The 26,281-nt window shown below is 38.5% G+C and overlaps 1 protein-coding gene across 15 annotated transcripts in view; it reads left to right on the top strand.

Moving 5' to 3' along the window:
- The window catches only part of nrxn3b (neurexin 3b), a 266,978-nt gene that overhangs the window by 181,972 nt on the left and 58,725 nt on the right, over positions 1 to 26,281 (top strand). For all 15 annotated transcript variants that reach the window (XR_015091007.1, XR_015091006.1, XM_086061874.1 and 12 more), the window contains one exon: positions 12,693 to 12,874. Coding sequence is in view for 13 of the 15 variants with exons in the window: in XM_086061874.1 (XP_085918000.1) it covers positions 12,693 to 12,874 (182 nt within the window). In the remaining 2 variants the exon portion in view is untranslated. The remainder of the gene's footprint in view (positions 1 to 12,692; positions 12,875 to 26,281) is intronic.

Raw genomic sequence — 26,281 nt, 5'->3', positions numbered from 1 at the left:
CAAAATTCGCTAAAAAGTTTTTACACTTAGAGGGGTTGGATTTTGGTTTTGCGAATAAACGCTGACAAGACCGGATACACGTCGCACGTTTTGACCGGATATTACGTCACACGTACGTTTGTACTCACAAAGCAATGGCAGACGATAAAGTAAGGTATGTTTGGGGGGACGAAACAAATCTTTTTGGAATTAATTAAAGAAGAGAATATTAATGCAATTTTAGATGGAAAACAGCAAAGTAATGCTACGGTTTATCAAGAATTACAAAAGCAAACTTATATGACATCATCACATGGCGCAGTCGCTTCTTGTTCTTCTTCTTCTTCTTTCAAATTACTGGTGGATCCCATCTCTATGGTGTCTACCGCCACCTACAGCAGCGGAGTCCCCTCTCAATATTCGCAAAAGAAGAACAGATGGGATGGAAATGGGCATAAGTCGCATGTCTGTTTTGCAGATTTTCTGTAAATTAGCTTTAAAAATTTGAAACAATTGCTCTGGCAACAAATGTCAAGGTTTATTAGTCTGTCAGTGAATCTTTTGTTCTACTATAAGAGTATTACCACCTAAGCATGTGTGAATTGTCAAACAAGAATGTTGGTGTCCTACTACATTATTTTCACTAACCAATCACAGAAGGATCGCCAGCCAATCAGCAGTGTCGCTGAACCAATGGCTCTTAGTTGCAAGTTACCCTTCACCCAAAGCAAGACAACATTAAAAAGCCATTTTAGAAGTCCAAACCGATTTATCTTAGATAGTATGTGTTGTTATTTATTGTCTGTATGTGCAGTCAAACACATCTTTATCTGTATTCATAATCCAACACTGCCGTAAAATGGGACCCTGTGGTGCTCTGTGTGACCGTGACACTTGTTGCCCTATTGGCTCCGCCCATGCATTGAAGTCTTCCTTTTGATATAACAAAAACTCCTGTCTGGACTCTCAATGGTTCCTGTGAACTTGCCATTCGACCGCAAGACATTGAAGCAATGCAGATCACATAGATGTTTCTTTTCAAACCCTTATGCATCTGCAGTTATTCATTTTGATAAACTAGCGTCTGAGGTGCACCGATACTACAAAACCATAGAAAGCTAACTGTTTGTCTGTTCATTACATTTTGCTCATGTTCATGTGTGTTGTGTGAGCTGAAATGTGTGCTGCTAAGTGCAGCTGAGGGATTGAAGTAAGCTTCTGCCTAGAGTCCTTGTCCCTGCTGCCCATAGCCCTGCAACAATCCCCCCCCCATCCATTTCACTCACAGGGAGAGGAAGATTTCTTTTGCCTTTCATGAGCTGTTGAAAGCTGCCATCACTTGCTTTAAATTTCTCGTCAGTGCGGCTAAGTACATCTTCAAAGGGAGCAACCGGAGCTGGCTGGTACGGGGGGAATGGAGATATATATTCAGAAGAAAATTGAGTTAGGAAGAAAGGCCAATCGGGAAAGGTGAAGGCAAAATATGGTAGAAAGGCATGCGGTAGCTCTTGATTTACTTATACTCAACAAAATTTATAAATGCAACACTTTTGTTTTTGCTCCCATTTTGTGATAGTGAGCATTTCTCCTTTGCCGAGATAATCCATCCCACCTCACAGGTGTGCCATATCAATTGTAGGTAGTCTAGGCTACACCTGTGCGCTAATCAGCAAAGGAGAAGTGCTCACTATCAGATTTAGACTGGTTTGTGAACAATATTTGAGATAAATGGTATTAATGTGTATGTATGTGGAATACATTTTAGATCTTTGAGTTCATCTCTTTGCGACATGTCACAATTCTGATTCTAACTAGACTAAGTGCAATTTCTGCAGAAATTGCGTGGGAATGCTGGAAGCTGAATGCCAAACTGAATGCTTATGAAGTAAATTGAAAGATAAATTATGTGAAAATTACAAAGTATTAATTGTAGTTGAAAGATAGATGAATTTAAAAAAAAAACACTTCAATCAAGGAGGCGTGAATTTTTGAAGCGGAAAAAGTGTTATCTGAAAGTACCCTCCATTCATTTAGATGGAAAAGTGTAACTAATAATATCCAATTGAAAATTTTTTTTTTAATTCACTCAATAGCGCCACCTAGGCATGCAGTACCCTCCATTCATTTAGATGGAAAAGTGCTTCCAGCATTCCCACAATTACAGCTGGAACGTGGATACCTTTTATTAGATATCTGCTACAGTATTCTCTTTGAACATTTGTCAGGATATTATTTGCTAAATCCAACTAGTTTATTCACTTAAAAGATTATTTTGTTTTGTTTTTTTAAAGCACAATCTAGAATATAGCCGTACAAGCACTGTTTTAACCTCCCCCGAGCATCAGCGAATCTTTCTCACTTTCAATTGCATACAGTGAGTTTTTGGTTTGGCCCTTAATTAGGCTAAGATATTGAGTGGCCAGCTTGTTCCATCCCAATGCCCTCTAAATTCCACTGAGCCTTCCCAACTTTATCGCAGCAACTTCAGCTAAAGCTGCTCTTGAGATCAATAGGCACACCCACACACCAAACTATGTCAAACATACCACAAACAGATGTGCCTTGACTTTATGCATCACTACCTCATCAGCCATTAGCTTCCACTTTGGATCCTGCTGATTTTCAAAATGAAATCAATTTATTTGGGGACATTGTAAACCCCATATTCTGATCCCACACCAAGACTTGAATGTGTTTTTCATTGTGCTTTGCTACTTCCTTATCCGTATTTCTTGTAATTGTCTCCAGTCTCAGTGTCGTGTATGTTCACTCTGGGCATTAACAGCTGCAGTTCTGAGTGCCACTCAACTATACAAGCCTGTCCATAAAGTCCCCTGCTGTTTGAGATAATACTGCAAGGTTCCATTTAAGTTGTCAAGGTGGCGCACTTCATAAGGCGATGATTGGTGATATGTGGTCATTAGTATATTTTTCATCACTTCCATAAAAAGAAACGGAACGGACCCGATAGACAGCACGTCAAATGTTCCAATCCAATGTTACACACTCTTCACAGTTATTAAATCCAATAGTTTAAGCCTTGTTGCCATCAAACAGTAGAGTTTAGCTTATTATGTTTTCCAGTTGTATTTTTACATGTTCATTTTATTAGATGGGAGAAATATTTCAGTGCCTCTTTTGTATTGAACAAACTACTGTAATGCTACTTGGAGGAGTTAGCATTGCCCTGATGGAGCTCAACTTTCCATACTTGATACTATGTTCTTTACATCGCAAACTACTTGAGACTTAATTAATTGTAACACCAGCCAAGTATATTTGACCTTATGACCTTACCATGAATATCTGAGGGTGTGTATACTTTGACTCCTTATTGGTATTTAAAGAAAAAAAATGTTTGTTTTGTGAATGTGAGAGATTATGTTTCATGGAAAATGATCCACAAAGGTCAAAGTCAAATTATAGGTCGAAAGGTCAAGTTACTAAAATATGCAGCTGTCTTCAGATTTAGAATCCTTGTTGAATTCCCTTTCCAACAATACCTGATTTGTGAAGATTGACACAGTAGTTCCTGAGTAATGTGTTCAAAGGAAGGCAGCCACGCACCTTTTTTACAGAAAGTGTCCAAATTTGGCAGGCCATATCTTCCAAACCTCTGCTCTGATTGACCTCAAATTTGAGATTTTGCTTTGTGCCATCACTACCAACAAGTACACCAAGTTTCATTCAAATCCAATGCTGATTCCGGTCTCTCTGCCTGTACACTACACAACACCGAAAAACACAAGCCAGATCAGGTAAGCTGAATTGCAGTTTGGCCGAAATGCCGTTCATAGAAGGTCTCATCTAATAACTGCATTCCCTTTACATCCTCTCGTTTTAGTAAATTTTGGGATGTTGGTGATTTCCAAGAAGAGATTACAGCTGATTGATAAAATATGCTAATTATTTATTCCTCTACATTCTGATAATAATAACATATAATAATAATAATACATTTGTGTGTACGACAATTCAAGTTGAGGTGACAAAGTTCCAGAGGTAATTTATCACTGTTTTGAAATGAACACAAGTTAACTAGCATGCAAAAAAAATTTGAGATGGTTGCTCAGTGTAAATGCGGCAGTCAGTTTGACAAAGAGTCAATCTTTTCTGGCTCGTTACATTCTGCGCGCAGCCAATCTGAGGCAAATGTCAAAATCCATTTGCCACTGCAGTTTGTTGACATGTTCTGAAAAATGACTTTGCAATGCTATCTGCTTCAGTAGAACAGTAAGGTCTTTCTTCATATGTTTTTGACGCATGACCTTCATCCCACAGCAGGATATATGATTGTCTATTGTAACAAGGGGGATAAACTTAATTTAAAGTAAATCAAGTACAGATCGAAACATGTACAACAATTGTAGCCCAGAACCTACAATTGTTGTCTAGGGTGGGGGCCTTTGGGTCATTGCAAAGACAAACAAGGAAAGTATAAAGAGGGATTCAAACCGGCCCCAAGATTCAATTATAAATGATACTTCCAGTCTGAGCCATCTTTGAATGGCTTATTATTTTGGGGATCTTCTTGGCCTAATCCTCTGCAGGGTTTTGGGTGATCTGTCTCTCAAGTGATATGCCTCACACACTCTCCCTTACATCCTCATGCATTATGAAAGACGGGAATTCAGGGAGAAACTTTTGTCCCAATTTTTGGAAGAAAATCAACAGATTGTATATATTTTTGGGATGGAAAGAATTGTCAGTCAGATTTAAGGGATTGGTTTGCAGATGGCCAAGCGCTACAAATAGTTTAGCCATCTCAGGATGACATTGTCCTGCCTTTGCTGCTTTCCTTTGTCTGTGCTCTTCTTTGACTCAAGCGTTCTCACTCGCTTTTTGATCCCTGTTATCTCTCGCCAAAAATTCTACCGCCGCAGCATTAAAGGCAGCAGACAGGTTTTCTTTGTATCCTCGAATGCTGCATGGATCTCAGTATCACCCGGTCTTCCCTCCCTCCTGCCCTGCCTATGGAATCCTTTTTGTCATTCCTTCTCCTTTCCAAGCCACTGGAGCTGACTTCATCAGACTGTTAAAACCCTCCGTAACATCTACAGCAATAACACAATAGGAGAGTGAGTTAAGTATCCTGCAGTAATGACAAAAGATTTGACAAATTTCAAATTTTTATAAACCTGTGTTGCCCAAGTTGTTGAATCTTCTTCCAATTGTAGAGTATGCTTCAATATAACTGCTGTTCCAACCGACTGTCCGCAATAAATCAGAGAGACAGAAGTTTCTCTGTACTTACCGTGGCACAAACACTTCTGTCAACAATTTTGACTTGAGTTGCTGAATGGGGCTGCTGCCCAGCGGCTCCCGCTATCACTCGGGCTTCTGGTGCTGCTTGGCAACCCAAGCAAGAAGCTGCTTGCGCTTTGCCGCCGCATGTTGCATTTGCTATGAAGAGAGTTATCCTTACAATCCGCTTTGAGCATGTTCAGCCTGAGTAAAGTAACATAGATTTATTTCTTTCATGTATTTGATCTTTTTTACTTTGACATTTTCAATACCTGAAAGGAATCAAAAACACAATTTCTAGACTAAGTACGATTGCCACAGATGGGAAACAATCGTTGGAGAAAGTAAAAACCCTGCCACAGTTGAGGTGTAGCCACAGGTGCTCCTACTCACCCGAGCTTGTTTACCTGCCAGTTGAGTAGAAGCACCTGTGGCTAAAGCCAAACTGTGGCAGGGTTTTTACTTTCTGGACCTGAATTTACCATCTCTAATGTTTGTAACAAGCTAAACGGCGTCAACATTGCTTAAGAATCTAATGAGTTATAATGAACTTGGGGCCAAACACATCCACAATGGCGGCTATGTGCACAACATCATGCAGCCAAGGCTGTCTTTAGCTGACATATCTATGGTCTCCCCAGCTAGCTACCAAGTAACATACAGGCTAACCCTTCAGGCATTCAAGATGTTTGCCACCAGGATTATTTACCACTATTTTACAACACCAAAGTGTGCAATGACCCACTCAGATTCTACCGTTGGCCTCAATGTACACTAGCTGATTATATTAATACATTTTAAAATTATTGAATGTTAGGCTTTGTAAAATGCTTTGGGAACTACATAAGTCTGATCCATCGACTATTTAGGTCAAATTTTATTTATTTTCCAGGAAATATGTTACGAATCCAACCGGAAGTTGTTTGCTGACGTCAGCACAACGAGCGAATCAGGATTTTGGGATCCAGTCCAGCACCTATTCGGGTTTATCAGCAATTCAGTCATCCGTGATTTTTCGACAAAAACTCAATAGCATATGTTTGAACTTTTCACCAGCATGGTTGAGAGTAACTGGTCATTGTGCTTTCTTGGATTCTGTGGTTGTTGATATAGATCTTTTTTTCTTTTTTTTTCAATTCACATTAGGTGCATAAAGCTTTTCAATTTAGTGTGGTCCATCTGTTTTTGGATACCTGCTTCATATTGAGACTTATTTGGACAAATACCCATTGCTCAAGATCATAATGCCCATCTTCCTATGTAATACCTTGCATGGGTCTTTGAGACTTACTTGTGTGTCATTTTATGATCTACCAAATATTTTGTTGATCGTTGAACCACTAAGTATGGTTTAAGTGTCTGTGTTCAGGCCCGCTTAAATGCAAAATAAATTACGCTGATTTGGCGCATTTTGAATAATGTTGAGGCCCCCCAAAAGCAGATTGAATAAGAACAAACAGCAATTCCAGGAGGACCTTCGCACTGCCTGGTGCTTCGGCCCACTAAGTAACTGCAACGTGACTTCAACCGACAAAAGTGAAGTTTTGATTGGATTAGGGGCCAATAATGACCTGAATCTGACATAGTTTCTTTAGGAACTATATCTTAAGAGCGAATTTGAGAGAACATTTATCAGTTTCATATTACAATTTGGCTTTGCCAGAGCTTACTATATTCAAGAAACAGACAGTCCTGCTTTCCAAAGACACTAATCATACCATGGTGGTCTTCATCCATATAAATCCGATGCATCATTATTATTATTATTATCATATTCCTTTTTTTTAACGAGCAATGGAACATTTTCCTTCCACGAGTAGTGACAACAGCTCCATACAACCTATCGTGTGCCAGAGTGTATTCTGCTGAAATTCTATTAATGCGTGAAATCATTTGCACACACACACACACACACAGAGCAAAAGCCACTCAGCCATCAACGCCATCCCTCACTCCATCCCTGAGGGGAGAGGCAACAGTTGGAAATATGAATTATGAAATAGGAGGTTGTAAAATGGAGATGATTCCTAGTGATTACACCCCTCCCTAGCTTGCTTTTGTTCTTCACTGTTTATTGCGGTGAGGACAACAAGCCCGATAATTGCCCGTGACTGAAGCTTGACAGGAGAATCACACTTTTATTTTTTTTAAGACAGCTTTCTAAAGCTTAATAAACATGTTTGTAAGTAAGTCCGATGTAATGATTGCATATGTGAGTGCATTTGAATGGCTTCATCCAGACCAATTACCCTGCTGTGTTTTCTTGCCTGGTCGGTGAAATGGGGAAATGATTTTCTTTATAGACACATTTGCATAAACACATTACATATTATACTGTAATATATATCAACACGTTCCGCGCTTCTCGGTACAGACTTTGTCAATGGCTATCAACGCTAGCAGCTGCTTCCAAACAGAAGGCTTTATTACAGTTTGATTGTGAGGGCTGGACTGGAGTAATTAGGCGCTTTTTACAAACGTGTACCGTAGCATCTGCTCGCCTCTTTTTGCTGCTGACAGATAGCATTGCTTTGAGGAGAATGTGTTCACATGCCTGTTCATAATTTGAATTGTGTCCAACGGGGATGCATTGAACATAATTGACAAAAATGTCTTCTCCAGTTTTGGCTTAAGTGTGATGTTTTTTGAAGCAAATGCACAGTTTTGTTTTCTATCCACTTGCTTATATAAATACTTGAGAAACTCCAGGAGTCCCTGCGGGATACATTTTGGTCTACTACTCTGCATTTCAAAATATTTTCTCGGCCTAGTATCAATACGTTGAGTTATTATATCTTTATAAAAATAACAAATAAAACAAAGTTTCCATAATTTATCTCTGTCTACTACTTTATTCTTCCATCTCTCTCCTATGTAGTCGAATTGTGTCACAAAGGGTCTTAAAGGACAAGACATGGTTCTGTTCCGCAGACAGGTGTCCTGACCTTAAGTCTGGTCTTCCTTGCCTCATGGGTCCACTTGGATAATAGAGGCCATGACTTTGACTGAAGCTTTCCTCCTATAGTGAGAGTCTCTAAATGGAGGCAGAGCGCAGATGCAATGAATCACGGCTCCACACAGACAGGCAGTAGACCAATACCAATTATTTTGGGTCATAGTGGGGGGAGGGGGGGGGATTCTTGTTGTGTGGCGTTCAGTTTTCAAGATTGTTGCTGAATGTAGAAGAATTTGTGGTGGTGGGGGGGGCTGGGGGGTTCTCTCTTTCATATGCGAAAATAAATGGAAGGTCTATATTCAAATAAGCTTCCAATGGGCAAAATAATGAAGATGAAAGTCCCCTTATCATTCCCACTTATCATTTTAAGGGAACTGGTAGTTTTCACATCTCATAACATATTTTTTTTTTTCGTTTAAATGCATCAAATGGGAGAAATACCAGAAAATCCCATAAATAACATGTACCCATGTATAATAATACAAATAATAATAATAATCACCCTTAGGGCGATATCTCGAGTATCTCGCAAAGGTGTGTGCACGTAGCAAATTTTTTGTCAGGGTTCGTCCAAGGTTGCAAAGACGTTCAGCAGCCGTTTTAATAGTTTCCAAATGTACTTCTTGTCGCCAAGAAATGTTGAATTTGAAACAGGAAAAAATATTAAAACTGTTGACAAACATCTAGCAAATGTCTTTGTAATGTTACGACCTTGAACAAACCCAGATATAACAAAAATGGGCTCTCTGTGTGTGTGCATATGATTTTACACTTTAAACTGGGCTTAAAAAAGCAGAGGGGGTTCTCTGCACTTGTGTATAATATGGTCCCCCCGATTTGCTGATATCCTAAATGTGAATAATATTTCATTTCATTTTATTTGAAAGGGACAATGCACATTAATGAACAACAAATTAAGTTGCAGATTCTAGCAGCAGTTGATAATTTGCATCTGTAGTCCACTATACATAAATACATTAAATACAAATTACAAAGCAATACAAAGTCAAGATAAAACAGATAAGAGCATTGCAAAAATACAACAGAACGTCATAGTAAGACGGCAAAATAAAAACAAAATATAAAATTTGAATAATGATTCGAAACATACCAATAAAGTGTAAATGCTTTTAAATTCGGGTTAAAAACCAGAGGTGGACTGACCTGTCTGTCATTATTTAAATTTTCTCATACCCATGAGAATCTTTTTTCCTTTTTTTTTATTGTGTATGTGTTTTTTTTTATTATCTTGTTCTTGTACTGTACAGTCTTTATAGTAATTTTGGTAAGCATTTTTTTATTTCTTTACTTTGCTTTTAAATCTCTTTGACTCTTTGAGTGTTATTCTTTTAATTACACTATTTGAAGCATATTGCGTTTTTTGTATTGTGTATTAAATGTGATTTTTTTTACTCATTCACTCGCAGCCATTTACACTGAAGCAACTCCCTTCTCTCCCCGGCTGTTTTACTGGATTTTGACTGAATTTGAAATGCCCACAGAATATTGTGTTCTATTGCTATAAAAACATGGAACCTACCAAAACAAAGATTAGAGTCTCTTCTTTCATCAGGTAAAAAAGTATATTTCTGTTTCCATTTTGCAGAAATTAGCATTAGAATATAGCTAGGTTTAATCATTATTCACAAATCTGTTTAGAACAGTGGGGGGAAAGAGCTTTTTGCAACATGGCCCTGGTTGGTCTTTTATACTCTGCTGCCACCTGCTGGCCATTTTTGCAATAATTACCATTGCTTTAAGCGACGTCTTCGGGTCAGATGCTGCATCAAAGCCTTCTGTATGCTCTAGCATAAAAAAAAAACACAAACAAAAAAATATATAAATACGTCTTTGGGAGTATGATAATATTTAAAATAGAACATATTTATATGTTTTGGGAGCAAATGAGTTAACAACCCCAAGATACTGGTAAACGTTTTAACCAGAGGTCATCACTCAGCTGACAGCTACTTCTTTCATACTGATTAATGCAAATTTGATACACACTTCTGAAAAAAAATGTGGGCAAATGACCTTGGTATACTGTATATATATGGCACCGAACAAATTATTTATTATAACCTCGATTTGGGATGTGTTGTTTTTTTTCTTGCAAAAAAAAATGAGTGTTACCCACAGGGTTTTACAGTAGTTGCATATTTACAAGCATTTTGCAATGGCAATAGGAAGGCCATTGAGTGTGTTGCAAACATGTGCATGAGCCACAAAAGCCGCTAAGTGTAATGTAGTCAACGCCTGAAAATGATGCAGTTCAGTGGAAAGTGCTGCTGCAGCGTGGGCCCAAGCAGCAGAAGGCAAAGTTGCCACATTTTGTAGATCTCGGGCTCGCTGTCTTCTTATTTGCGGACGTAATCAGCCACACTGATTGTATGTGAGAGGGCATCATGTCCTCGCTGGGTGTGCGTGCGCACGTGTTTGCACACTTTTTCATGCTTGAGCATCACGATGTGCATTTGTGCTGCCATGCGCCCGTCTGCCTCGCCTTGTGTGCGTCACTAGTTTGTGTGTGGCTTCCTGTGTTGCGTTTCAGGCCTTCGTACACTGTCCTCCAGAAACGCTAAGTAAATCTCCTCAATGTGATAATTGGCTCCCTGGGGTGCTTGTATCTTTGCCGCTCGTCATCGTCTTCTCCTCCAGAAGAAATAGCGTGTGCTAGATGTGATTGGGAAGTTTGCCGGGGAAGCACATCGCAAGTCTGCGTAAACTCTTTTGGCAAGAAGAAATTTGAGGCGACGAGACAGTGAGGGCCACATCCGTTGCAATGTGGCTGCAGGCTGCTATCTGCTGTCCTTCTGGCGTCCGTCGTGTTTTCGGCACGATGCTTCGCCATTCAGGAAATGTGCTATTTTAAGCAGGTGATACACAAAGTCAACATTTGCTTCAATTTCACAAATGCCAGCGAGTGACTACGATGGTTATTTGTGGCAGCATTCACACATATGTTGTTGTGATTTTTGTTTTAACAACTCCCAAATAATACTTCCGATTTATACCGTCGCTTCAAAAATGTACGCCTCCCGGGGCATATATTGTCTGATTCCACATGATTTACAATATTTGCATAATTTAATGTTAGATATCAAATTTTCCTCGTTCATTTTCAATGGGACGGACATAGAACTTTTTCCACGCCCACCTCCATGCGTACAAGTGATCGTCATTGCCAGGTGCCTGATACTGCTCGGTGAAACAGTTGGTAAAGTGCATTGTCCAGTAACCAGGAGGTTGCATGTTTGAATCCCACCTCCGACTGTACATTACAAATATATCCATGGCGTGAGTTCAAACCCCGCTTGGACCACATTTTAGTACATTTGAGGGTTCGATACCAAGGGATTATAATTTCTCTGATTCCACCTTAGAAAGATTGGAAGTTTTCTTTTTATTCATTTGTCATTTAAATTTAAATAAATTTATCTTCCAATTTACATAATAAAAACCTGCATTCAAATGTTAGCATTCAACTGATAGCATTCCACTTTGTCTCGTATTTACTTAGGATGTTTTACTTAGACGCAAGCAAACAGATGTCTTAAACCCACTGAGGACATTTTGTCATAACGAAGACGACGTGAGCTTGCAATTTGCATGTGTGGCCCCTGAGGTTTGCAAAACCCTGACCTGCTTGCGTGTCTGCGGGCAAACAGACACTCGTCTGGTGGGTGGAGCCTCACAAGTCTGAGTTACTTGCCCTCCTCCATATGTTTGTGTAGTCTCCGGGGTGTTACGGACCACGGAGCACAATCTCGGCTGCTTCATGGGGGGGAAAGTGAGACAGCTGGACAGGCATCACAACAAAGCAGATGTTTAGGTGACTTGGAATGGAGTGAGAAACACAGAGGAGGATGAGAAATAAAAGCATTGATGCAAAGACACGATTGGTCACTACAACACTTTTGAATGTTTTGGTAGACAGCCCTTTAGTTTTTAAGGCTGGCCAGGAGGTTCATATTGATCTTTCATATTTTGAGTCTCCTTGCTCAAATGCAAATGTAAACGACGTGGATAAAGTGGCTCAAGAAGATTTAGGAAACATCTTCAATCATCAAAGCAAAAATATGGACGTTTCTCTTTTTATGCAATTATAAAAAGATTGGGGGGGGGGGGGGCTAACTAAATATAATGCTTCAGGCCAAGCGAGATCAAACTGAAGGCTTTAGTTTCTTTTCGCCCTACTGGTTCCAATTTTTTTTTGTTTACCCATGGCAATGTATTCTCCCCGTTTTCTGCCCGTTCTTTACTTCCTGATCTCGTATATGATACATGCATATTGGGAGACTTACTTGGTTCATTCTCAGGGATGGGGCTATAATTACAATAAGAGCTGGATAGGCCATGGATATATTAAGATAAAAGTGAAGTCACCAAATATGGGCTGACTGGAAGAAATTGGATAATGTTTTGCCCAAATGTATTACAATATGTGTTTTTTATGTAACTGCATTTCTCCACCACAAAAAAAGTCCTGATCATTTTTCTTGTGTTTCCACAGCTGGCACCACCTACATCTTCGGAAAAGGTGGGGGTCTGATCACATACACGTGGCCTAATAATGAAAGGCCCAGCACGCGGACAGACCGGCTGGCGGTAGGTTTTAGCACCACCATCAAAGACGGCATCCTCGTTCGCATCGACAGTGCCCCGCGCCTGGGTGACTACATCATGCTCCACATTGTGAGTACCGATTTCAATCATAACATTGTCGATTTCACTTTTACTTTCACAATTGTGAAAATGGATGTATAAAGTCACTATCTATCTATCTATCTATCTATCTATATAGATAGCTTGCTAGCTTGCTAGCTTATTATCTTGATTGATGGATGGATGGATGGATGGATGGATTGATTGATTGATTGATTGATTGATTGATTGATTGATTGATTGATTGATTGATTGATTGATTGATTGATTGATTGATTGATTGATTGATTGATTGATTGATGGATGGATGGATGGATGGATGGATGGATGGATGGTTGGACGGATGGACAGATGGATGGTTGGATAGATGGATAGTGAAGAAAGAAAGATAGAAAGTGCATTAAAATGACTGATACAGGTGTGACTCAGTCACACCTTCTGTCTCTGATTGTTTTTTTTCTCCGAAATGGTGGTTCCCAAAAAGTTGTGTTTTTTTATTTTTTTATTTTTTTTTATTTTATGTATTTATTTATTTGTATTTATTTTTTATTTTATTTTTTATGTTGGAAACGTGCAATCTCCTTGTCTAAGTGTACCAATAAATCAGATAAACTGTTAGACTTTCATAATGTTAAAGCATTACTTAAAACGTTACCCGGAGCGTTGATAAATAATTGATGATGTCAACAGTTTGATCTTGGATTGTATTCCATTTCCATCACTTCTTATGGGAGCAGATTGCGTTCGCCCTAAGACATTCCACTGTATAGTAATGAAGTATAGTGCTTTAATTTTCATATGTTAAACTGAATTCCAATGAAAAAAAATGTTGGTTTTAAAGGTTATCTAATCTAATCTATTGCAGCCCATCACAACTGAATGAAATCATAGAACTGATCCATAAAAAGACCGCTAATATAATCAACCCCCTTTCTAACGTCTATTCTCCCTCTGCTATTCCATATCCTGATACCACACACAGACTGAGTGCCATTATGAATAATGAATGTGACTCTCCATAGAAATTGGGAATTAAAAAAAAAAACGAGGATATGAGCTGGAATTCTCAGCCATTTGATTGTGCTGCCATGCAGCGTTTTAATAATCTCACGTTATGACCTTGTGTTGTGTTGTATGACATGTTGATTAGGTGTTACATATTTACATGATAAACAACAGAAGCTACTGAAGATACTGTAAACATAGATCTGGTGCAGCACTTGTTAGTTGTGGGCAAAAGTGGTGATGGGAAGAAAAAAAAATCAGGAGGAGCTGCCGTTTTTACAGCAGATTGAAAGTAATTTTCTCCTTAAAGAACTCCCCTCATCTCTTGAGTGTTGGCCATGTGGTGCCGGAAAGCAGCCATCTGCTATTCGGAGATGACAGATAAATGTGTGTGCGTGTGTGTGCGTGTGTGTGCGTGCATACAGGTAAGAGAGGAAGTGGAACCAGGATGGCAAGAAATTAACACATGGAGTAATTGCAGGAAGCTCCTAAAAGAGGGGAAAATAATGCATTTTTAATAGTCCACTTTAAAACATTAGATAGTAGACTCTCCTAGAGGCATCATCTCTTATTTGGCTGTGTTTTATTGTAGGGGCTGTGCAATGAATCGAAATCCAATTACAAATTCAATTAGTACACTCCACAGTTACAAAATCAGTATAATCGTAAAAAAAAATAATAATAATACTAGGGGTATCAAAATGAGTGCGTTCATTTTGAGTTAATTTAAGTTACTTTAACGACACAAATTTTTTTTAACGCACAATTAATGACCGCCCCTTACTTGGAAAGCCTGTACAAGAGGAATTCCAGTCGCAACGCAGCAGACACGCCCACATCAAAATTTAGCAGTAATAAATGTAATAATAATGCATATATTTGTAGAGACTGGGGGTCAAGTTGTATTTTACCATTTAAAAAATGTGCGGAATTTCACAAGTTACTTCTTCTATGTTAAAGATTAGATGCATGCACTGAGCTATCAACAACGTCTTACAAATGCAATTATGCCATCTAGTGGCAGAAAAAACTACCTCAACACAAAAACAAATTTGCAGTTACAGTACATGTTTTTAATTTTAACTAAATTGTATGAATTATTATGAAATTACTGTATCAATGAATAAAAGATGCAGCCATATTTCTATTATGACATTTTTCTTCCACTTTTATATTAACAAGAGTATAAAACTTATACAAATGTTTTATTGTACATTTTATTGTACATTTAGAACAGATATAAAATTTGTGATTTGTGAATTAAAGTCATGCAATTAATTACGATTAAAACATAGACTCGCCTGACACCCCTAATTCATACTAATTTTGAGTTGTTTAAGTTGTTTAAATGTATATACTTGCACCTTTTTATTTTATTTTAAAATAACAAATGTAATCAATTTTGTTTAATCCAAAGGGAACTTGCATAATTATAGTGTTTCAAAATGTCCTATTTGTCTACTATTTTCTTAATAATCGAGCAGCCCTAGTTTACTGGGTGGCAAAAGTGTTGAAATTGGATCAAATTGAATCAGAGCCATTGCACAAACTTTGGACATTTGGAAATCTGACAATATAGGATCAACAAGAAATGTATTTTAATTATATAACCGTATTTAACTTTATAGTTCAATGGCAATTTTTATGTGTGCCAAAAGCTGATGCTGACAAGACTTGTTGAAAATGTCATTCCACGATGGCGTGTAATGGAAGACGTCAGGTCTTGGTTATCAATGTTGTCTTATAATGACATTGAAGGAAAAGGTTAGGGGCGGGTCCTTTTTTTAATAGAGGCGCTACTAAAGGTCTCATCAGGCCCGCAGTCACTTTGCAATTACCAGGTCAATTACCAAATATGTCTGCTTAAAAATGTATTATCACGCTATAAAAAAAAACCATGAAGAAAAAAATGTCTTTCATAAAATATGACTTCACTGTAATTGAAAAGTACATCTTTTATCATTATTTGTCCCATTTTGTGTCTGGAGAATCCTAAATTGAATGCAAAGAAATGAACTTGAAAGGCAAATCACAATCACGGCTCGCGTCCTTGATCTTCAGGTTTCTTCATTACCTCCTCTTCCTTCTTCACTATATCTTACAGCTTGTTTTGCCAGCGCAAATTAAGTGCTTGATTGTAATGCTAATGTCGGACTGCTAAAAACAGCAGCACACCCATTTGGAGATGTAAGAAGTAATTTACAGAGATTAGTGTGACGTTTCCATCACTGCTGTGAAATGTTTATTAAAACAAAACCTAAGAGTTCTTGTTAAGTGTTGTGAAACACACCTGGATTAATTTTTAATTAAATTTGCAACAATGTTAGCACATTTTGCCACCTAATAATGTTGATAATACCATTTAGTTTAGAGGTCTGTTATATTGGCGGACTACAGGGAAGCTATGCAGCAAACAAACACAAATAATACCGATAATCAATTTTGTTACTGTACTCAGCTTGTACACATAAAAAATGTGTAATAACAAACTAATAATGTAGTAATAACACTGTAATAAATAAATTAGTGTTTGTTGTTTTGTAGTCCTAATACTAATTGCAAACATTAAACAAACAGTGGTACTGAATAACAATAATCAATTTTGTTACTGTACTCAGCTTGTACGCATAAAAAAGGTAATAGCAATGTAATAATGTAATAAAAATACTGTAATAAATAAATTAGTGTTTGCTGTTTTGTAGTCCTAATACTAATTGCAAACGTTAAACAAACTTGCTTCAAATGACAGCAGCATATCTCCTTGCTGTAAACTCATTATTGATTTATTCCATCACTCCAACTCCCTTTTCCTCGCTCCACAATATTCTCATCTGATCAAAGTCTGACATGACAAGTCCCTGACACACAGGATGTTTGGGAAGCTTCCGTTTTTATCGATTTTCTTCTTTTTTTTCCCGTACGAGGAAAGGCACAGCTGGCATTATGTTTCGACATTGTGATTTGCTGATTATTTTTTACCAAAGGCTGAAAGGATTCTCAGAATATAGAAAAAGGAGTACAAGTACATGTGACATTTATTCAAATGAATCACTCCTGACAGGAAAACGGTAAAAGCAAAGTGGCGAACGTACAATGCTGTATTCTTTCCGCTCTGTATAGTGAGACAACACAATATTATATATATATATATAAAACTGATTAGGATTCAATGTGTGAATCGCACCAACAAGCAGAACTGATGAAGGCATCTGTATCAATAAAGCTTTAAGTGTCCCCTTCACCCAAGAGGAATGGTTTAATATTAGTATCCAGGTAACCAATCAGACATTATTGTTATTATTATTATTATTATTAATAATAATAATAATAAAATGGAATAATAATAATAATTTGGGGTGTCATTTTTTTTAGCGGAATTAACCACATGACTTAAATAGTTAACTCACTCAAGTTTCATACTCTTGTTTAACATTAAATGTTGAACTAATAGAAATATGGCTGCATATTTTAGTCATTGATGCAGTAATTTCATAATAATTCATCAAATTGATTTGAAATTAAAAAGATGTACTTTACTGCAAAAAAACAGTGTGATATTGTGTTGAGGTCAATTTCTGCCACTAGATGGCATCATTTAATTTGTAAAACGTTGCTGACAGCTCAGTGTATTTTTCTTTTCATATTAAGAGCTATCTGATCTTTAATATGAAGTATTTGGTGAAGTTCTGCACATTTTAAAAATTGTAAAATACAATTTGACCCCAGTCTCCACAAATATATGCATTATTATTATTAAATTTGTTACTGCAAAATTTTAATGTGGCCATGTCTGCTGTGTTGCGACTAGAATTCCCCCAGTACAAGCTTTCCAAGCAAGGGGCGGTCATTAATAGCGTGTTAAAAAGAAATTGTGGCATTAAAGAAACTTTAATTAACGCAAAATTAACGTAATAATAATAATAATAATAAAATCTCATCGCAAGTCAGCCATTTTTTTCCATAAGGAGTTGTAGTGCTGATGCTAACATACAATTTACTGAAGATTAGCGTAAAAGTATCTTAAAATTATATGTGAAAGCAAGCAAAAAATAACCACATACTTTGTAACACTATTAACTCATTCACTCGCAGCCATTTTCACTGAAGCAACCCCCTTCGCTCCCGGCTGTTTTACTGGATTTTGACTTATTTTGCAAGGCCCACAGAATATTGTGTTCTATTGCTATGGATAAACATACATATACTATACTATACATAGAACCTACCAAAAGAAAGATTAGAGTCTCTTCTTTCGTCAAGAAAAAAAAGTATATTTGTATCTGTTTCCATTTTGCAGCAATTAGCATTAGAATATAGCTAAGTTTCACCATTATTTACAGACCTGTTTAAAGCCCTGGGGAAAAGAGCTTTTTGCAACATGGCCCTGGTTGATCTCTTATACTCTGCTGCCATCTGCGGCCGTTTTTGCAATTACTAGCATTGCTTCACCCATTCTCTGTAGTTCAGAGGCTGCATCAAAGTCTTCTGTCTGCTCTAGCATCATTTTATCAATACGTGTTTGGGACACTTAAAACATTTAAAATATAACATATTTATACGTTTTTGGGAGCAAATGAGTTAAGCATTGAACACATTTAATAACTCGAACTGTCAACGGTTCTCGTGGCGAAAACAGTCTCTGTTGTTTGTGTACTTTTAAGATCAGCGTTGTAGTGGCTCTGTGAACATATCATCTGTTTCCTATTTTACCTGAAAGACAGCATTTTCCTGACCTAAATTGGACTGGCTTCTTGCGAGACCATCTCTCTCTGGCGGAGAAGTACAGTCTTTAGGTTGGAGGCGTTCTCAAGGAATGTCTGCCATCTGGTCACTGGAATTATGACTCATCATGTAAGCTTGCGAGGCACAGACATTTTACCGAGTCAAACTGATACTTCATTACGATTGAATTAGTCCGTGTCCTTTGATAAGGTAAAAGGGCCACCTAGAGTTGAGATGTTCCACGAGTCAAACAAAAGCAGCCCATTAACAGATTGTGGTGGCATCAGTTTGATCTTAATTGGATACCATTTCTTGAGGAATGAGACCCAAGGCACTAAATGCTTTTCTTCTCCTGACTGATGTCGAAATTGTGTCAAGCTAATTTGATTTGCTGTCTGTCCTATTTCAAATGACCATCTGTAGTCACATCACTGGTGATAAAAGTTTTTTTCTTCAGTACCTTTTTTTTGGGGGGGGGGGGGCGCGGGGTTGTTACATTTATATTTGTAGAGTTGTATCACACCTTTTGAAGCTTTTCCAGAAAGACCATCAAAATAAAGCATCTGTGCTTGAAGGCTGATTGAAACCATATGCCGAGTGCCTCAAGGTGTTGTGTTGTTACTCAGCAAAAATAGATGCTCTTCAGTGCTTCGACTGTGATGGAATTGGAGAGTGTTTTAAAATTGCTTTTACTTGTACGTTACTCACCCACCTTGTTTGATGCATGCGAAGGAAAAAGTTGACAGAATAATAACGTTGGGATGTTGCCTGCGGTCATTAATAATTACGGCCCATGTCAGGTGCTTTTACTTGGACTTGAATAAAAACACGCTTAAATGAAAACACCGAAAACCTTTTTTGCAACTTGTATTTTCTCAACCAGCCCATGCATGGATACACACAAACATATGTCGCACGAGCGCTCTTTATTTCTCCCCGTCGGCCTCTCATACGAACCCACCCATGTGCCGGCTTATCCAATAAATTCTCACGCCACAGTACGCTGGCACTGACACTCCAAACATGATCCGAAGGCTGTTCAGGGACATCAGCGCTGTCAATCAATGTCAAATGCGAGCGCCGTGAGGGGAATCGTTGATGTAGCAGAAATGTACAAACTAAATATGTATCACAGACAACTGATTTGGTGACAACAGCAAGTAATAACTTCTCAAGTCGGACAAACCTTCTTAACGCAATGCGCCCATGCGGTCTTGTGGCCTTAGCCTTTGCCTCGCTCATGTATTTTTCATGGATTCAAATGAATAAAATTCAGTGAGGGGAAAATGTAACACTTCGTTGCCTCCTCCTCTGAAGGATGCTCATGTTGGTACATAGCTGGACATGAATCCAATTCTCACATGATAAAGAAATAGAAGATGTTGACGAAAAAGTGACAGGCAGAAAGAGATTACAGTTAAAACACGGTCGCTTTTGTAGCAATTGTGCTGGTGGTGGTTCTCCAGCGAAATGTGCATTTACTCGATTGCTGTCGGTTGCATAAATTATGCAACGTTTGGCCGAAACGTTGTGCACTGTGGGATTGTGTTTTTTTTCCCTCCATATTCAAGTCTTGCTAAGTTTTCCCTCAGTCTATCACGGGGTCCGTAACAGGCCAGCTTTGTACTCAGGAACGTACTGTATCGTATGGAGGCATGGGACTGGCAATGTGAAGTAAGCAGTTTATTCGAACCAACTGAAAAGTCATTTGAATATATTGGGAAAGTTGTTCAAACGTGTTGTAACTCATTCACTGCCGGCCATTTTCACTGAAGCAACCCCCTTCGCTCCCAGCTGTTTTACTGGATTTGCAAGATCCACAGAATATTAAGTATATTTGCATTGGTTTCCGTTTTGCAGCAGTTAGCATTAGAATATAGCCAAGTTTCATCATTATTCACATTCCTGGTGAAAACACTTTTTGCAACATGGCCCTGGCTGATCTCTTATACTCTGCTCTTATCCAGCCTGTTTTCCTTGTCTCCCATAGCCAACACAGCTGAGGATCATTATTAGGCTTCATACGAAGCTTGCTAATTAGATGATCGTTTGAAACACTCGTGTTGGCTATGGAAGACTCAAGGACCGCGATTGAAAACCACTGCTTTAAGCCACGTCTTCATGTCAGAAGCCTTCTATATGCTCTTTTATAAAAATAAAATAAAAGGTAAAAAATTAAAAAGTGTGATACATTTTTGTACGGAAGCGTATTGCATTCACTTGAAGAACAAAAAAAAAACTCCTGTTTTTCTGACTAATTTTTTGGGGGAGCTTTGTTTTGAGTATTTTTATTTTATTTTATGTTTTTCTAAATATTTGTTCCTGTTTTACTGAATTATTTTTTTCTATCAAAAAAATATTCAGTATTCCGTTACCAATACGTTCGAACGACTTTACCAATACATTCAAATGACTTTGCAGTACATTTGAATGGCATGGCTCAGTCAAAACGGTCAACTTGGCAGTTCCACGCCTGGCCTTTAAACTTGTCACACGCCCAGAATGTGCTATGTGTGCATTGTACAGAATACTGTATATTTCGATTGGAAAAGATGATTTGAGTGTTTTGAATTACGAGCGTTAAACTCATATCTCAAAGCACCCCTGGACCTATTCTTACTATAATAGCTTGGTTAAAAGTGAAACATGGCCTAGGAGCTGAACTTGAAAATGCAAGGAGTAAGAGAAGAAAGGAGTTTGGGAGTACAACTCAAGTGTTTTAGAATTCAAAGCAAGATCAGACACAAACGTGGCACAGCACGCCCGAACAACGGACTGTGAATTCCAAATGACGTGTTGCCTTTCTGTCAGTCTCTAACCCGTACATCACCCGTTTTCTCCTTCTAATCTCCAAACCTTTCTTCCCCATCGCTTTCTTCTTGGTGCCACAAAATGATTGTTTTCACACTTAACAGCCCATTGTGGTGTTCTCAGCAGACCGGCCATTTGGATTACATTCAGCTGGAGTGTGAGAGAGGATTCATAGGAAAGCTCCTATAGACCAAGGTTTATACACACTATGGTATAGGACTGAACGGTTTGGAAAAAATAATCGAATTGTGATTTTTATGTTTTCTCAATATTGCGATTATATATTACCATTATTTTTTGAAGGTCCTTTTCCCTTTTTTTCTTTTTTTTTTATAAACACAAGCAATAAATTAATCTACATTGCAATAAAAAATATCAAATTTGTTATACATATGTTTTGGTCTTTTTGACTGAGATTTCTTTGAAATGTAAAGTGCATTACAAATTAAAATTTATTATTATGTATTACTTTTGCTAAAATTAAATATTAATTTAAAAAATGAACTAAACCATGAATTCATATGAAAGGCAATTTACAGCAGGCCTATATATCTACTTTGATAGGAGTTGGAAAATGACTAAACACTTTTAAGTGTGGCATAAACATTAGTAAGTCTTAAATCAAATTACAACAATAAAGCAAACAAATCTGGGTTTATCAATTCAAGTTTTCAAGTTTTGGGAAACAGTATGTAAATGTGGATTGTACGTGTTCAACAATGAGCTTATCTATATAAATAAAGAAAATATACATAATAAAAAATACAGCCTATTGCCGCCTCTCACAGCAACAAACCCTCCGTTTGATCCTGTGCTGAGCTAGCTTGCTAGTTTAGCATGTGACATGCCACACAACAAGGATTTACTGTTTACAGTAGAGATAGTCCCATACGTTTTTTTCAGGGTGATACCGATGCCGATTATTAGTAGTCAAGGAGGCCGATAACCGATATTTGAAACCGATATTCATTTTCAGTGTGTGTGTGTGTGTGTGTGTGTGTGTGTGTGTGTGTGTGTGTGTGTGTGTGTGTGTGTGTGTGTGTGTGTGTGTGGGGGTGTGTGTGTGTGTGTGTGTGTGAGGAGGGGGGGGATAATTGCGTCAAAAAACTGAAAAATACAAATGCCAATTTTTACTTTATTGTAAAGTCTTAAAGCATTATTGCTTATTGAACAATTTTTCAGACTTTTCAAAATGTAGTATTAGTATTTATTTTTTATCTTAGACAATAGACTAAAAAAAATTCAGGGAGCTCCCAAGGTTATCAGTACATCTAAAAAAGTTAAATGGAAACTTAAACAAGTAAATACCAAAGCTCTCTGTAGTTTTCTACAGTAATTTATTTTCTCGAAAATTTAAAAATACCTGAAATCTTAAACTTTCACGTTTTATTGTCATACAAAAACAAAAAGTTCTGAAATTTCCCAGGGTCAGCAGCATCTCTTATAAAGTTAACTGAACATTTTAATAAATAGTTCCCTGAGATTAAAATGGTTTTAGATTATCATTTACCTTTTATTGGCCGATATTAAATTATATACCGATATTCGTCAAAATGCCCAATGTCGGTCTGGCCGATTATCGGTCTGTCCCTGAATTTACAGCACCAAAGGCGCAATAACCGACAATAATTTTACCTTTAGCCACAAAGTGACACAGGATTCTGGTTAACTCATTCACTGCCATTGACGGCTATAGACGTCAAAAATTCATTTTAACTATTTCTATTAGTTAAACAAAAAAATCCACTTTCGTTAACAAAACCTAGGGAAAAAAATATTGTACATTTAGACCAGATATAAAATTTGTGATTAATCATGCGATTAATTACAATTTTTTTTTAAATTATCGCTCTTCTTTTTTTTTAAAGAAAAAAATATTTGTTCAAAAAAATAAAAGATTAGAAGTAGAAGTTATCAGGAGGATAAGTGCTGGGATACAACATGACATAATGTCTTTTTTTTTTTAGCCAACTCCAAACACTTTCCAATATTTTCCTGAGCGATAAACGAGCAGCCTCAAAAAAGATAGGTGCGATTGAGCTGCATCCAACACACAGTCAGCGAATCTCACACAAACACACAACAGGGTGCCATCTCATTTCCAAATACTCGTAAATCCTTTCTCGGAATTCTAAACTCTCTGCAGTCACTTGAGCTTTCACAAGAGAGGAAGGCAGAGCACCGGAAGGGGAGAAAAGACTCCCATTTTCACAAATTGACTCCCTTTTGGATTCTCAACAACAAGAATGATGAGATGCATTTGGGCCTGCTCAAGTGATGAATGTCAACATTTGGAAATACATCTCGCAGATGCCTCTCACACTGCTAAACCTCGTGCCAGATCGTTTCACTCCGAAGCACATACACATCTTATGCGCATACAGTACAATATGTACGCACTGCAAATGCATTCACTGAGGATTATGTGGGAAATGCTTGGAAGTTGTTTTTCCCCATTCTTGCGGTTAAAATGAAAGAATACCCTGTGACACGCCATCAGAGATGAAGGGTGAATGTGAAAATGAGTACCTGTGCAATTTAGTCGACTTAATCTGCATGTTATTGACTCTCAGCGCGACAAAGCTCCATTGCCGAGGAGACAAAATGGGCTTTCGCAAGGCAGGCATGATCAGAAAACGCATCTATGAAGATAAAAGATGCTATATTTCCAGCTGGATGGAGATTATAGAGAATTATTAGAAACGCCGGGTCGCAGATGGTTATAGAATGTTTGTCCTGTATTGATCCTCAAACGGTCGGGGCAGATGGCCAAGAACATGACAGTCAAGTCTTCTATCTTACCATCTCTTGTCCTGCTACTCGTCTGCCCTTAGCCATTCTCTCTCTCTTTCTTTCTCTCTCTCTGTCTCTCTCCCTCTCAGTCTTTCTCTCTCTTCTCTCTCTCCTTCTCAGTCAGTCTCTGTCTCTCCCTCGCTCTCCCTCCCTTCCTCCCAGTCTCTGTCTCTCTCTCTTACTTCCCCTCTCCCATCCTCCCTCTCTCTCCCCCTCCCCCTCTGTCTGTCTCTCTGTCTCTCCCTGCAGTGTCTGTCTCTCTGTCTGTGTGTCTCTCTCTCTCCTTCCCAGTCTTTCTTTCTTTCTTTCTCTCTCTCTTTGTCTGTCTCTCTCTCTATCTCTCTGTGTCTCTCCCTCCCAGTCTCTGTCTCTCTCTCTATCTGTCTCTCTCTCTGTCTCTCTCTCTGTCTCGATCTCTCTGTCTCTCTCCCTCGCTCTCTCCTTCCCTCTGTCTCTGTCTCTCTCCTTCTCAGTCTTTCTCTCCCTTCTCTCTCCCTCCCTCTCAGTCTGTCTCCCTCTCCCCCCTTGGCCCCTCCCCCCTCTCTCTGTCTCTCTCTCTCTCTCCCTCCCAGTCTCTGTCTCTCTCTCTCTCTTTGTCTCTGTCTCTCTCCCTCGCTCTCCCCCTCCCTCTGTCTCTCTCTCCTCCTCCGTCTCTGTCCCTCTCAGTCTTTCTCTCCTCCTTCTCTCCCTCACAGTCTTTGTGTGTGTCTCTCTCTCCTTCCTTCCCTCCCTCCCAGTCTTTCTCTCTCTCTCTCTCTCTCTCTCTCTCTTCCACCCTCCCTCTCTCCCTCCCACCGTCTCTCTCTTTCCCTCCCAGTCTCTTTCCCTCCCCCCTCTCTCTGTCTGTCTCTCGCTCTCCCCCCCCTCTCTCTCTCTCTCTCTCTCAAACACTGTTACTGTCAAGAAAGGGGAAAAAAGCAAGTTCCAGTTCTCTTATTCTCAGTTTTCTCATTTCTCTTGCTTATATGCCCATACAGATTTCCTGTCAGGTCAGTGACCATGACGCCACAGCGGTGAAAGCCCTTCAATGTAATTCTAACCCCAAAAACCTTGTGACCTTTTCTTTAGCAACAGTGTGTATAGCCGTGTGGGTTGTTGGTTATACAATATGTTCAGTGGGCTTCCTTTCATTTTCATACGGTTCGACTGAATTGCTGTGTGCATTCATATGAACTGCAAAAAAATGTCTGACGCAGTCATTTTAACATGACAACGAGCATGTTTGCAACATCTTGAGACGCAGATGATGCAATGAGGCACATTTCAAGGAAGTAAGAAGTTGCTGTGCTGTAGCGTGGCTTTAACTTGTGCTGGCCGTTTTCCAGCAGGCTTCTTTCTGCCTGGACAGCAAATAATGCCATTTGGAGCGAAGAAGGGCCTCGTGACTCATTGCATTTGCTCGGAAAAAGCCTCCAAGGGAGCGTTGTGTTTGTGCACCAATGATGAAGCGATAGCAACATTTTGAACTCCATGATAATAAAATAGCCAATGGATCATGTCTATCATTCCACCTTTAGAACATAGAGAGAAGGCAATGAAAGACGATTGGAACAACACAAAACAATGTAGTTTACAGCATGACCAACACATCCTTAATTTGATGCTCCTGAACCCGTGTATACCATTTTAAAAGCATTGCATGTTTTGTGAAAACACCTAAAAAGTGGAGGCTTTTTATTATGGTAAAAATTTGGCTGTTGACATGTTTTGAGGTCATTTGAGGTTCATTTTCATTAAACTGAGTCTGATTGCGGCAATCAGCATGCAATTTGGATGATATGCTAATTAGCAGTTATCCTCTGTTGCTTCAATACAAATTAGGTTTAAATAGAATTTTAAAGATTATCATTGCTACTGCTCAATCTGCCTTAAAGTTGCACTTAACAATAGCCTTTTTGATTTGACCATTTATGACTGAATTTTTTTTTTAATTAGTAGATTAACACTTTAGCTGTGTATAATGGGAACTCCCACAAACCTCGAGCTAATAGTTTTCAGACAGGATTCGAGTTCGAATTTCCCACCATCTGTCCGCGGATGTCCGTGCATTGTGTATGTGAAGGGAAAATGCAGTTTCATTTTTCAGCCACCGGTGGCAGTAGCGAT

This window comes from Leptonotus elevatus, chromosome 18 (assembly GCF_054856555.1).
Source record: "Leptonotus elevatus isolate MCC_2025b chromosome 18, RoL_Lele_1.0, whole genome shotgun sequence".
Classification (NCBI taxonomy): Eukaryota; Metazoa; Chordata; class Actinopteri; order Syngnathiformes; family Syngnathidae; genus Leptonotus; species Leptonotus elevatus.
Note: the sequence above shows the minus strand (reverse complement) of the source record. Positions and strands in the feature narration are given on the sequence as shown.